Source organism: Erpetoichthys calabaricus, chromosome 17, assembly GCF_900747795.2.
Source record: "Erpetoichthys calabaricus chromosome 17, fErpCal1.3, whole genome shotgun sequence".
Taxonomy (NCBI): domain Eukaryota; kingdom Metazoa; phylum Chordata; class Cladistia; order Polypteriformes; family Polypteridae; genus Erpetoichthys; species Erpetoichthys calabaricus.
This window is the reverse complement of record NC_041410.2, coordinates 95433450-95449032: the sequence shown is the minus strand read 5'-3', so window position 1 is coordinate 95449032 and position 15583 is coordinate 95433450. Positions and strand designations below refer to the sequence as shown.

Genomic DNA, 15583 nt, shown 5'->3' with positions numbered 1-15583 from the left:
CTTAGCCAGAGTTTACTCATATTGCCCAAAAACGTTTTCCACACACTCAAGTTCCATGACAATAAGAATATAAGAAATTTGACAAATAACAGGTGACCATTCTGTCCAACAGGGTTGTTTATTTATAACTCGGTAGTTTGTTTCATAATTAGGGTTCATTTTACCCACGTGGAGTACTTTGCACTTTTCTACATTCAACTGCATTTTCCAAGTGTTCACCCAGCTCTGGAGCTTATCGAAGTCTTTCTGAATTGTTTTTGGTGCCTCCTCAGTGTCTGCCATTCCTCCAATTTTAGTATCATCCAGGAATGTCCCAGGTTTACTAACCATATGGGAATCTTTGCCATTAATATAAATCAGGAAAAAGTAATGAACCAAGGACAGACTCCTGAGGGATGTCACTGATGACGTCACTCCATGTGGAGCACTCTCCTCATATGTGCACTCTTTGTCTCCTATTCAACTTGAGATTCAGTTTTGTAGGTTACATCTGACGCCTACAGCTTCTAGTTTCAGACAGACCACAGACGAGATAAGCACAGTTGCAGTAACAGGCCATAGGTGGGTTGTCTCTGTTGGTCATTTTGGTGAAACTTTCTGGTAGTCATTACAAACATCAGGGTTGATTTCTAAAAAATATATGGGAAGGTGAAGAGAAGTACTGCTTTCAATCTGGAGATAAACTTGAAACATATTTAACTGCTCACGTATCTACCACCTGTGGCTATCTGTACTTCATACACTTTTTAAATGACTAATCGCAACAGTGCTTCATGTTTCTTATCCACATGGTTACAAATGGCCCTCCGATTGTAGAAGCAGCTTTACATACTGGAAAAACAGAGAGCATTGTAAGCTAATGCTGGTCTTCATTGGCTGCATTTGAAAGAGAGTCAGTCCCAACTCATTCTGGTCAAATTACAGTAGCTGTTCTTTTAACTGACATATTTAGCTTTTGATTGCATTAGGTGTTTGGGGTGGCCATCGTGTGAGTAGAAGAAGTTTGTACTGATTGGTTCTGGTTAATAAAAGAGGGGGAGTCATTAGAAGTGTTGTAAATTTTGATGGTGTGAGCAAGTCCAGACTGGAGATATGTCAAGCCTGAAAGTGGGCAGATCTTATATTTATAAAGATTCCTTCTTGGATTGGTTTTCTGTGGGCAGAAGTTTACAGTATGTTTTCCTTTCCCTAGAAAGGCATTTTTGGCATCTTTTGGAACATTTAAAGTATACTTTGAACTTTAAAAACCAGTTCCCCTTTTCTTGCCTGTGTAGGCTGAAGCCGGTCTGTGGAGTTTGGGGGGTGGGCAGGCTTCCTAGGGTGAGGCTTATTCTAGGCAGGGTAGTTTAAAGGACTTTTAAAAGATTCACATCCTTTCTGTAATAATTAACACTCTTCATACGTTTTAAGTAGGATGAAACAATGAGATAAAACAATAGTAATAATGAGGCAAAGCTGAAACTGGGAAGATGACAATCAAATATAAACAATGGCCAGGATATGACATAAAATCATAAATCGAGAGATGTAACAGAGTCAAATACCAGAATATTTAGTGTAGCCTATGCCAAAACACAAGACGTAAATCAAAGTCAAAAAACAGAAACCATTTCATAGCGATTTCATAGCGATCATAGTTATCTTTAACAACAATGACGCTAGAGTTTCATATTTTGAATTAGTTTTTAAACTTGGACAGTAAAGGAGCATATGGCGTTGACCTTTACACCTCTGCAGTAATTACGTCACATGTCAAACACTCCCTGCCTGAATTACAAACGGCAAACAACAGGGATAGCATGGTAAAAACAAAATGGCTTTCCAAACAAAAAAACAAAACAAATGTCTTCATAAACCTCCTAAATCAAAAAGCAAAGCCCCCAAAATGCTACCTCAGTTATTTTTAGAGGTCAAGCAAAAGGTTATAAAAAAATAAATTAATAAAAATAAAAAACCAAAAGTCCAGATCATCATTATCGTCATTTTTTTTTACCCTGTAGAATTCATTATTAGATCATTTTGGAGTGAAGTAGAAACGTTTTACTTTATTCCCATTCTCTTTATTTCTTTATGTGACATGGCTTAAAATGTCACTTGACCGCGCCTGATATGTCAATTATGTCATGGAATGAGACACTCTAAGCATGCTGATGGTCACATCATACTCTGTTCCTACGTAGATGAAAGTCTTTGTTCGTGAATTGTAGCATAATTTGTTACAAATCCAAGTAGTCCCTGGTGTCAGCTACCGTTTCCAGTTTTGATTGTCTTTTTGAATTTGACTTCTGATTCTTGTCTTGCCCTCGTGCTTGGTTGTCTTCTCATTTGTCTTTTTTCTGGCTTTGATCTGTTTCTGTCTGGCTACGATTCTGGCCTCACATAGCTATCTGATGGTTATTTTCCACACAATAATATTTCGTCACCAGCGTGTCATCACACTTTTGCAGTATGGAGTGCACTTGAAAAACAAAACTCATTTTTGATTGGATATCGGTGATGGGACAGGTAGGAAAACAACTAGTAGGTCTCTGGTAGATGGAAGGGGTAGTTTTTGCATGAAACATCCAAATTATGATTGGCCCTGTCTGATGAGATGAATAGGAATATAATGAAGAATTCTTCATTTTTATTAAGTATTACTGACAAAAGAGGTGGGGTAGGGTTAGGTGAGGATCTAATTTTTGATTGGTTTTGTTGTGTTCTCTGCCACAAAAATATACAGAAAGGGGAGGACACCCTAAGAAAAGACCAACCCCGATTCAGGTGTGAGCACCCAAGAATAGGCCTCACCCCAGGTAGCATAACTCCTATACAAACGGCATGCTTCAGGCTTATTTAGGCCCAGTAATGGAGCTAACATTTAGTGTACATGAAAATACCCAAATGTTCACGATATCAAAAGGAAAAAGAGAAAAGAAATGTAGAAAAACCTCTGGCCAAATTAAATCAGGTAAAGTGGTGCTAATTTTCTAATATTTTAAACAATTCAAAAAAGATGCAAAAAAAAACAAAACAAAGCAGTATCAAAAATAGAGTGAATATTGGGCAAACCTAAAAGCATACAAATCCAATAATGAATCTACCCATCCATATATTTTTCTAAACCTGATTTATCCTGTGCAGAGTTTTGCGGAAGCTGAAGCCTAGCCAGGCAACCATTGGGCACAAGTCAGAAACAATCCTTGGACAGGACGCCAGCCCATTACAGGGTTCTAATAATTGACAAACCAAGAAACAGTACCTTAAATGAGATATAGGAGTCAAAAAGCCAGAAAATCCATAAGCAAAAATCAAAGGTGGGACACCAGAGGAAATAAAAAGCTGACGCTGGCATAACAACTTCAGTTCCCCCTTAAATACCTGCTGGGACAGACCCCCATCTGCATCAATAGGTGGCCCAGCCTCCTTGGGCTTCACATAAGAGATTGGGCCAATAACAAAAAAACTTTACATACAGTACAGTCATTTGAAAAAGTTTGAGAACCCCTCTCAGCCTGCATAATAATTGACTCTCCTTTCAACAACAAAGGTAACAGTGGTATGTCTTTCATTTCCTAGGAACATCCGAGTACTGCGGTGTTTTCCGAACAAAGATTTCTAGTGAAGCAGTATTTAGTTATATGAAATTAAATCAAATGTGAAAACTGGCTGTGCACAAATGTGGGTCCCCTTGTCATTGTGCTGATTTGAATGCCTGTCGCTGCTCAATGCTGATTACTTGCAACACAAAATTGGTTGGATGAGCTCGTTAAGCCTTGAACTTCATAGACAGGTGTGTCCAATCATGAGAATTTAAGGTGGTCAATTGCAAGTTGTGCTTCCCTTTGACTCTCCTCTGAAGAGTGACAGATGAGATCCTCAAAGCAACTCTCAAAAGATCTGAAAACAAAGATTGTTGAGTCTCCTGGTTTAGGAGAAGGCTACAGAAAGCTATCTCAGAGGTTTAAACTGTCAGTTTCAACTGTAAGGAATGGAATCAGGAAATGGAAGGCCACAGGCACAGTTGCTGTTAAACCCAGCAGGTCTGGCAGGCCAAGAAAAATACAGGAGCAGCATATGAACAGGATTGTGAGAATGGTGACAGACAACTCACAGATCACCTCCAAAGACCTGCAAGAACATCTGGCTGCAGATGGTGTATCTGTACATCGTTCTACAATTCAGCGCAATTTGCACAAAGAACATCTATATGGCAGGGTGATGAGAAAGAAGCCCTTTCTGTACTCACGCCACAAACAGAGTTGCTTGTTGTATGCAAAATCTCATTTAGACAAGCCAGACTCATTTTGGAACAAAGTGCTTTGGACTGATGAGACAAAAATTGAGTTATTTGGTCATAACAAAACGCGCTTTGCATGGCAGAAGAAGAACACTGCCGTCCAAGAAAAACACCTGCTACCTACTGTCAAATTTGGTGGAGGTTCCATCGTGCTGTGTGGCTAGTTCAGGGACTGGGGCCCTTGTTAAAGTCGAAGGTCGGATGAATTCAACCCAATATCAACAAATTCTTCAGGATAATGTTCAAGCATCAGTCACAAAGTTGAAGTTACGCAGGGGCTGGATATTCCAACAAGACAATGAGCCAAAGCACATTTCGAAATCTACAAAGGCATTCATGCAGAGGGAGAAGTAGAATGTTCTGGAACGGCCGTCACAGTCCCCTGACTTGAATATCATCGAAAATCTATGGGATGATTTGAAGCAGGCTGTCCATCAAATTGAACTGAACTGGAGAGATTTTGTATGGAAGAATGGTCAACAATACCTCCATCCAGAATCAGACACTCATCAAAGGCTATAGGAGGCGTCTAGAGGCTGTTATATTTGGTTATGATGGTTATTGCATAATTTTCTGTTAATCCAATAAAAATGTCACTGCTGAAATACTACTGTTTCCGTAAGGCGTGTCATATATTAAAAAGGAAGTTGCTACTTTGAAAGCTCAGCCAATGATCAACAAAAATCCAAAGAATTAAGAGGGGTTCCCAAACTTTTTCATATGACTGTAGAAACTTAGCATAATAAAAAAAGAGAAGAATAAATAAATAATACCATATTCATTTAAAAACACATACAGTACAAAAACAAAACATAATTAGTAACAAAGCATTCAAAATTATACTTAAATATTAAAAAGACTCAATTAGCAAGCAATAAACTTAAGCCAGGGTGGAACCATAACTGATTCTCGCTGAAGTTGATTGGAGAGGTCTGTTCTGGGAGAGGCAGAGCTCTTTGCCCTAATTGGTTTCTGTTGGATAAAGAGGAAGAGAGCAAAATTCTGATTGGTTCTGGCTGATGGGCCATACAGCATCAGGCTGAAAAAGTCAACAGCCTAACTGGTCTTTGATTATGAGAAAGGGACGGTTGTGAGCAAATGCTCAAAATCTTTGGCTGAAAGGATGAACAGCAGAAAGTGGAGGACTCTTAGATCTGATTGACATTGTTTGCTGGAGGGGGAGTGGTTATCTGGCGGAGATAAAACCAGATGATTTTGCAATTTCTCAGGCAAACTGGGAAACCTGTAAATAAAATTGGATCTGCAGTAGAGGAAGTGCATCTGATCCCTAGCTTTTGTCAACACAAAAGAGGGGCTGCCATCTGATTGGTTATAAGTAATAGAAGGGAAGGGTGTAAGTAGGAGAACTCTTACTTCTTATTGGCTCTGACTGAGGAGGTGGGCAAGGTCAGAGTAAAGACTTCCTTATCCTTATTGGTTCCTAGTTGATTGTTGGGGACACCCATAAGGGAGAGCTTCAGTTTCTGAAAGCAGGGGAGGAGCCAAATGTAAGCATTCTAGCTAATGATTGACTCAGGTTAAAATAAGGGGAGGTACTTAACTGACACAGCTCCATCTTCTGATTGGCTCTATTTGATTAACCAGAGAGACGAGGAGTGGCAAGCGTTTCTGATTAACTCTTGTTAATATAAGGTGAAGTGTTAGAGATTCAATGTCTCATTGGCTCTGCAAAACAGAGGGTCTTGTCATTAATAGGTTCTTGCTGAGAATGGGGGAAGGCCTTCATGTGAAAGCTCCATTTCTGGACTGAATGAGTTTCACAAGAGAGCTCTTCATCCTGATTGGCTCTTGTAAGAGCTCGGAGTTCTGCTTGACTCTGTATGATGAGGTGACCAGACAGGAGCTCTTACTCCCTGACTGTCAGCTTCTGATAGAGAGGTGTGCGTGAGTGTGTGTGGGAGATGGGGTGGCGGGACTGAGCATCTTTGTCAATGGTATAATATTTCATGCCTCTTGATCATGTTTCCTCTATTGAACTCTTTCATCAGAGCTTCTGGGAAGCTTTCTGCGCCAGTGAAGTGCCTCTTGATTTGATTAAGTCTGCAACTACAGAAAGCCAATATGGAAGTTCTGTGTCACTAGGCAGCCCCCTCAATGTGTATGTCTAAAATTAAATAAATACAAGGAGAATGGATGTCAGTCAGTAATAGTTCTGTTTCAGCTGGGGTATGTAATGGAGAAATATACATCACAATTTTGGAAATACAAACACTATAATAAAAACAAGCTGCAATCTGCCACAATTACAAGTTTTTGTTCAGTAGGACTGTAATGAACTTTAACCTGATGTGGAGAACTCAGGAGTGATAAGCTGTGTAAGAATCACTCATATAATCAGTGATAATCAGTGCTTGTGTCGATAGTCTGTGAGTGTGTGTGTGTGCCTTTTGTGTGTGTAAAGTTTAGGGTGCAATAGCAGATCAATCCAATAAGAAACATTCCTCATCATTACCAATCAAGGAAAGCACAAATCTAAAGTTGTGCCTCTCTACTTGCTTCTTCAGATTGTACTCGAGCATTATGATTACTAAAATATAGGCTGATGGGTCTACAGGAGATTTTATCCCACAACCCTGAACAAATAACCATACCGTAAACTTAAGGACAAAACTATAAAAAATACAGACAAGTGACACACTGTTCCCCATAAAGGTCAGCCGAGTGCCCCGTTGTGGTAACTTAGAGCAGTATGCACATACATCAGGACAGACTTGGCCTAATAGCAATTTTTATAATGTTTTAAGGCTCAATTAATGGTTTTACATTCCTCAGACTTACCTATGTGTCCTGGCAGTGGGGAATGTGGCCGAGGCAAAGTGGGTGAAGTGCTTGTCAGGATCAGGCTCTTCCTGTTACTTGTTCGGCAACTGCAGGAAGAAACAAACAAAAAAAAAAAACCACAAAATCAAACTCTGCCCAGCTGGTGCTAGTAGCATTCTGACACACACACACAGAATGCCAACTGAATTAACATTTGCTACTCAAAATTGAACAGTGCTGGCAATCAGCAGACCGCCACTGCCAGAAGTCATTGTTACTTGAACTATTTAAGGAAAACACACCTCTCTGGCACAATAGCAGGGCCATTGTTAGTAAGCAGTAGCCTTCCTAATGATCTGAACCATATCCTTGTGTGCTCTGATACATGTTTTTTATTTTACTTGTTACTTGTCAAGACTGATTGAGTTACCATTACTTGAAAAATCAAGATGGGTATGCTGTTTGTAAGAGCTTATAGAAAAGTGTGTGTTTCCAAGAGGCTTATAAGTGTTATTCAGCACCTTTCCTACTGTGGGACATCTCATACCACAAAGCGTTAACACAAGTGATGACCTCTAAAGCAAATGAAATGAGGTGACCCTTCAGTTTGCTTCCACCTGGTCACTCGACCCTTCCTCTCCCCTTTGTGGTGCCTAACTGTGCCCACTGTGGGCCCCAGTTCCTTCCCTTCTTATTATACAGTATGTTTCACCTCTTCCCTCTATGCAAGCCTATTCTGTGTGTCATGATCCGTTTTTTGTTTTCAATTTTTCTAAATGGTTTCTTGATCGCTAAAAATATTTCAAATGTCATTTTGGGGACGATCCCAGTGCTTAAGTTTACTTCTGGTACTAACGTTTTTCTTAACAATGTTAGAGATGAATTGCCATCTTGTTTTTCCGATGGGCACTGTCATTTTGAGATCTTTGTATTGACAGTTACTCTTCAATTGCTAGGGTAAGGTCAACCAGAAATGTGCAGCACATGACATCATCAGGTCAAAGGTACTCGTATAAACAGGGCTGGGGTGTGGGGCGACACAACAAGGTGATTGAATGGCTGTGAACATCAGTTACCATACATGCCTAGACCTGCCTCTATGCTCCTTGGGCACTCAGGACACACAATCCACATTCCAGTTGCTCATATTAAGGAACACAACTTACTTTTCTCAGATGAGCTATTTAGGATGGTCCAATCTGTCTCAGAGAAATATTGTGATGGCTTTCCCTTCAAACAATTGTATTTCTGTACACTTTTGCATGGATGGTGTAACACAGGGGTTGCCAAGTCCGGTCCTGGAGGACCACCGTGGCTGCAGGTTTTCATTCTAACCCTTTTTTTAATGAGTGCCCTGCTTGTGCTGCTAATTAACTTCTTGTGAATTCATTTTAATTGAATTGCTTTTTTAAGCTTTGTTCCCCTGAATTTCTTCATCGTTCCTCTGAATTGCTTCATTTCTTTCCTTAAATGGCACCCAAACAGAAATGAAATGTGAAGTGAGGGAGCCAACAGAAGACCAGCTAAGTCAGGCCTCAGACTCCAACCAATTTCACTCCAACCAGTTGCTTAATTAGGTGCTGATTCTTGTTGTTAATTAAACCCATTCTTTAATTTCATGGCTTGTTGCTGCTCTCGTGTTGCATTAGCAGACATTTCTGAATTTTCTCTTTTCTGTGGAAATGTTTTGGGGACCTGAGCAGATTGACATTACAGAGACCTTCACCTTTCTTTATTTTCAGATATTGTATGATGGACACCAGTTGTTTTGATTCATTTTGTATCTCATGATTGTTTAGCTGCTAATTAAGGAAAAAGAAACAATTAAGGGGTCTGAGTCTTCAAGAATAAGTCAATTCAAATTAGTTCACAAGAAGTTAATTAGCAGCAAAAACAGGTCACTCAATAAGAAAAGGGTTAGAATGAAAACCTGCAGCCACGGTGGTCCTCCAGGAACAGAGCTGGTGACCCCTGGTAACAGTTGTGATGGTTTTAAATTATCTGTAATGAACCCTGTGCACAAATCTGTTGATGCTACATAAACAATAAACACAGGTTATGACTGTGCATTGATTAAACCTAAGAAGGCTGTTCAGGACGACCACAAAAACTGTTATTGTGTAGCTAGGCTTTCGTCCAGCTCAAGTGTCTTTTGCTTTCATTTATTCTTCTCATTGTCGTTTCAATATAATCTTAGAGAAAAGCCAAGCAAAATGACACCTTTTATTGGCTAACTAAAAAGATTACAATATGCAAGCTTTCGAGGCAACTCAGGCAAGATGAAATCCTGAAGAAGGGGCCTGAGTTGACTCGAAAGCTTACATATTGTAATCTTTTTAGTTAGCCAATAAAATGTGTCATTTTGCTTGGCTTTTCTCTACATTCATAATGGCTAACACGGTACAACACCCTAGTAATACAATATAATCTTGTAAATTATGCTATTGAACATTTTTATGCCTTCTTTTTGTTTTATTATTTCTGCAGTTTTTGTACTATGTCGATTATGTGTATATTAGTTCCTTTTATTATGTTCCTGTCCCTTTTATATTGAGCCTAAGGGGTAGGGGCCTCTGGACAGTGCAGCTTAGGGGTCACCCCAGGCATAGCTCAGCCTGCGAAGCCTCAGTGCCAACACAGAGGCATTTCTGTACACTCATGTTTTTAATTTTTTGTTTTTGTCTCTCTCTTGTTTTTAGATTTTGACCCCTTCTTTATTATTGTAAGTAATGTCTATGAACACTGCATAGGACTTTGGATTCTGTCTTTGCATTATGGACATGTTTTTGTTTACATTGTGGCTTACTCTTTTCAGATAACCATTTTGATTCCTCTTCTTTTTTTTAAATATTTTGTAATAAATTCTATAAATATACTAAGAGGACAAAAGTCTGTCTTTATGGGACAGGGGGTTTACGGTTTCCTTCTCCTTTTTGAAATTTTAACTTGGTCCAATTTGTCCACTGCTGAGAGTGAGCCAGGAGATTTGCCAAAAGCCAGAAAGAGGTCAAAACCCGAAGATCAAAAAGAATGTACAACAAGACCAAGGTGTAACGGTAAAAATTGTGGTCAAAAGCAAGAACCAAAGTCAAAATCCCAGAGTAGCATAGCAAGAAAGTATTAGTGATTTAAGAATTAGACATTGAATCCACAGCTCGGATAAGGAAGTGTTTTCACGGGTGAGCTTTTATCCCATTGTGTCGTGATCAAAGGTCATGACCTCAGAGACATGCTACCCTAACAACCAGGAGATCAAAATATTGGTGACTGCGAAAGCACAGAATGATGGACAAAACAGTCCAAAAAACTATTTGCAATCAAAACAAAAAGGAATTGCAAAAAGGATACCGTTTACTGTGTCCTACTTGAGTATTGTTGGTGACAATGTACATTTCTTCATCACCACAACTTTTCCATCTTCTAATGGCAACTTTCAGTATGACAGTGCACCATCTCACAAAGCAAAAGTCACCATCTCATATCGGCTTCATGAACGTGACAATGAGATCAGTGTCCTTCAGTGGCTTTCCCAGTCACTGCACCTGAATCCAAGAGAATACCTTTGGGATGTGGCAGAATGAGAGATTCACATCATGAATCTGAAAATGACAAATCTCCAGAAATGGCATGATGTAATCATGTCAACATGAACCAGAATGTCAAAGGAATGTTTTCAACATCTTATGGAAGCCATGCCATGAAGAATTAAGGTTAGTTTGAGAGCAAAAGGAGGTCCTACTCAGTATTAGTGTAGTGGTCCTAAGACTTTGCTCAGTGAGTGTACACAGGTACTTTTACTGTACACAGCTACTCACATGTGCTACTAAGTCACACACGCGGCTTGCACGTACACACATATGTACACTCATACACACTTAGGATTATTCAGACTCATTCACAGATACACTAAATGTCAAACATGCATGCACACTGCCACACCTCTGCACCCTATACACACACACACACACGTGTACAGCTGCCATAGTTTCACACTTTGTATGACACGGCACTGGGCTGTCCCCGCTGGTGCCTTGTTCTTGCTGTCGTGTTGGTTTTCCATTTCTGTTCTTCCTGGTCACTCCAGCACCCCCCACCACGACTTTCAGGGAACAGTTGCCAAGCGATGATTGTGCAGATGGGCATACTTGGGGTGGGTGGGGGGGCTTGATGCTTCGCTTGTCTTTCTTGAACATCTTGGCAGGTTTAAATGTAGCTGAATAAGCTGCACGCTACTGTTCTTAAATTATGTTATAGGGTGCCAGAACTTTCCACGTTTCTGCATTGATTAATACTTCAGGCTTCATTTTTTTTGGAATTTGCATGTTGTGTTGCCAGACTGCAGCACACTGGGTGTAGCACATGACAAACCTGACAACCTCAGACTCACCAGGCCTCCATTCTATACAGTTAATTACTCTTCACTTTGGTGGAAGGGAGAGATTAAGCAGAAAATACTGGGGCCATTACATGGCCATTCTGATTCCTGCTGCTTCTATGAGCCTGTTATGCCTACTTTAATGGAGGAAGAAGATGAAAGGGACTAGAAGATAAGGTGTAGTGTTTGAGACAGGCTGTGGTTTGTTTCTGGGAAGACTAGTATCAGACGTTGAAGCCAAAACAATATGCCTCACTTGTAAGAGTCAAAAACCAGAATCGCAAAAAGACTGAAAAAAATTTTTATGATGTATCCATGATCTTGGAAGACCAGGATATGCACAACTCTGACCTTTTATCACGTAGCATTGAAGACATCACACACTGTGCATCTCCAGTCATCTGAGCAGTGATATGCCATAGCAAACATGCACAACGTGATTGCACCCACTGAAACTCAAAATGGAGTCGGAAAAGACGTAATACAAAGTCAAATATAACACAACTACAGTGCAGCTCAAACTAAATGTTAGAAAAAATTTCAGCATAGCTGAAAATACAAAAAAATAAAAGGAGAACACAACATCTAGTAGAAAAAGATGGACAAAATACAAATGTCAGCACATAACAGTGCCACACAATATTTCTAATTCTGTAACAAACAGCCCTGTGTCACGCAGCTACATGTATGAGTGATGGATGGTCATGGGGTAGGTGGCCTAAAATGGGGGTGCTGAGTCAGAGGGATGTACTGGCATCACCCTTATGCTAATGGTCAATGGGTCAATGTAACCAAAGCAAGTAAGCAGAGCCAGCTGGCATCCCATCACTTCTATCTTCGACACTCTACAGCTTGTTACCTTCACCCCTCTGTTGTGATTCAGAGTCACAGGCATGGCAAAAGTGTGTGAGGCCTCCAAATGACCCACACTGCAGGCCTTCACCATCCTGCCCAGAAGAGGCTCACCCCATGTCAGTCAGTCCCCAACTGCTACTTCTGTAATAAGACTCCATGCCCAAGAATTAAGGAAAATAACCAGGAGATGATTATGTGAGCTTAAAAACATCAAAAGAGAGTAACCAGGTCAGTACCGAAACAGGCAAAATGATCAGACAACCAAAACACAAGGGCAAAACAAGAAACAAAGCCATAGGCAGGAAAATCTTCAATAAATGGGCGTGAAACCTGACACTATGGCCTACTTGTTAGGAAGCTAACTAACTCTAGAACTGTTTGTACTGATTTCTTTCCGACCAATGGGTGAGACATGTTTGAAACCACTGGTATGCTTATACCACCACATCCTGTGGACATGTGACATCTCTTATTGTATTACATAAACAAGGAACCAGACAGGAATAAAAAAATAAAACTTTCTATACTTACTATATACTGCATTAATTATTATAACCTGCAGGCTGTGGGGAAAATGGCTTTAAAAATTCACAATACAAAGAAAGTCCCAAAATATATTAGCCACAAACCTCTGACTTGTGAATGAAAAGGAAATGATGAATCTCTATAAAATGAAGATTTTTTTAACAAATTAAAAATTACAGCAAAGTACACAAAAGAGAAAAAAAGCAAACAAGTCCAAAATTGCAATCAAATGAGAAAATCCAATAACAGAAGAGAAAAAAAATCCAATAAACCAGAATAATCACAGAAAAAAACAATACTAACAGTAAACACAAACAGACTCAGCAATCCACTATTAGGTCTCTCTTTCTGACTATCATATAGAGCCAGCTGAAGGAACCAGCAGCAGTGATGTCAGGGTGACCCACACTCAAAGTATAAGAAACATAGGAGAATAACACAATATACACAGTAATTAGTAAATAAACAGGCTAACGTGAACAAAACGATATAATTACAACATATGAAAAACATTAATGTAAACTAAACAACAACAAGGCACAAAAAAGGAAAATAAACATGAACCAGAGAACACAGCCTGGCAGGAACATGACATTCACTGTGTGAACCCTGCTGGCTCAAAACATCTCCATCACACCCAGAGCTTCCCATTGGTTTATGCTACCACTTTCCTACCCAATCACCTCGTTTCTTATAATAATAATAATAACAATAATAATTCATTACATTTATATAGCGCTTTCTCAGTACTCAAAGCGCTATCCACACAGGGAGGAACCGGGAAGCGAACCCACAATCTTAGCGGGCTCATTGCACAGCTTGGACATGAGCACAAAGACAATGCAAAAGACAATGGACACTCAAAAAAGAATGGAAGCTGGCAGAATAAATTCAGCCTTTGAGAAGCTTTCTTTACAGGTGCTTTCCTAGTCACTATTCTGAAAGAAGGCAGAAGAAAGACGCGTAATATTATAAACCAAATAGAATCAAGAGGTTAGGTATAAATAGCCATCAAGATACATTCTTTATAGCCCTTTGTATAGCATCACAAAAACACCTAATATTATAAATCAAAAAGCGTGCTATCATATCTGGCATGAGAGAACAAAGCGGGTTCAAGAGACAGGGAACATTTTGAAACAGAAAGGAAGCAAGCAGTGCTGGCAGAATATATCAAGTCTTTACAGCGCCTGACATAGTCACTACCCTCAAAGATGGCCATGAATAGACACTTGATAGTATAAGTCAAATGGAATCAAGATGTGCTGCCGGTGTAAATCATCATATACACATAAACTCTTTATAGTGCCTTTCATAGTCACTACTACTAATGATGGCTGCATTAAGACACTTAACGATATTACTATTCAAATGGCACCCGGCAGTGTCATATTATCTGTGAAGCAGCTGTGTTTGGACAGTTAGCTGTTTAATGTTGTGCAGGACAGGTTTTATGAGGGGCTGGTGACTTGTGTGCTGACAATGACACTCATCACTTGACCCCCACCATTAGGAAGCGCTATGCCCTATTGCAGAGGAATGTGGTTTTATTATGTTATATTTCATATTCTTTAAATTGTTAAGAAGGGTTAATTACAATATTTTACTATATTTAAACCTGCATGTTTTAACCGTTATATCAATTCATCAGATGTGCGTAGTGCTTTTTGCAGTGAGTGTCAGGAACAGAAGCATGTCCAGTTATGACAGAATTATATCAGAAATAAAATTAAAAAGAATGGCAGATCAAAGGCAGATTTACTGTAAGTAAAGATGAGCCAAAGGCAGACTTTCAAGAGGCGCATGTCTAGGATTTGATGAAAGACGAGACTTACAGAGTTATCGTCAATTCATCAGATTTTTTTGTTATACGTTTATATATAAATTTTCATTATTATTTTCAAAAAGTAGAACATTTCAGTGGCATACTACTCAATCAAACAAATAATAGTAACAGATACATCTATTTCCTTCAAAATCAGTCGAGACAACAAAGGAAAAATTGGAATACAAAAGGAGAAAAAAAAAATCACAGGCCGAACATCCGAATCCTAAAAAACAATAATGAACACTCGGCATGTGTTTAAAAAGATTTGGACTTATCCTCTAACAGAGAATATTTTATTTTTTTCTAATTTCAGATAGTATAGAACCAATAGAGTTCAAGAAGGTGGGCTGGGATTCTTCCTAAGATAAGTCTGCGTGCTAGGAGTGTGGTATAGGCTATTACAATCGATTTAGCTCTGTGCACTTTAATGACATCCGGGATGTCGCCATTAATGCATCAGGAGTGGCTGAGACACCAAGGCGATTTGAGAAGTGTGTAATGATTTTTGTCCAAAATGATGTTCATTTAGTGCATTCCCATAACATATGGCCTGAATGGCATTGCTCACAAGTTTTGTACATTTTAGACAAAAAGATAAATTTGATAAAGTCTTTTAGATGTATTATGGAATGCTTGATGAATATACGGTAGAATAAGAGTCTATGGATGGCTGAGTTCCACTCCTTTTCTGAGAGGTTAATTGAAACTTCTCCTTGAATTTTTAAAGGCTTGATAATTATTTGAGATATATACCTTTATTATTGAAATTAGTCTGTAGCAAGACTAACCAGTATAGGATTTAATTTAGTTTTCTTACTAAAATACCTTATTATGACATTTGCTGTGAAAAGTATTGAAAACTGAAACATGGTCTATATGGTCTATATAATGCAATGATTGACTTAATAATTAGATCCTGAGTGACTGTCATCTGTTACCA

The 15583-nt window shown here is 39.2% G+C and overlaps 2 protein-coding genes across 4 annotated transcripts in view; both read right to left on the bottom strand.

The window, feature by feature from the left end:
• The window catches only part of rnf11a (ring finger protein 11a), a 628093-nt gene that overhangs the window by 25450 nt on the left and 587060 nt on the right, over positions 1–15583 (bottom strand). The window lies entirely within an intron of this gene.
• The window catches only part of mast1a (microtubule associated serine/threonine kinase 1a), a 103576-nt gene that overhangs the window by 43980 nt on the left and 44013 nt on the right, over positions 1–15583 (bottom strand). For all 3 annotated transcript variants that reach the window (XM_051920575.1, XM_051920574.1, XM_051920576.1), the window contains one exon: positions 7079–7167. In XM_051920575.1, coding sequence (XP_051776535.1) covers positions 7079–7167 — 89 coding nt within the window. The remainder of the gene's footprint in view (positions 1–7078; positions 7168–15583) is intronic.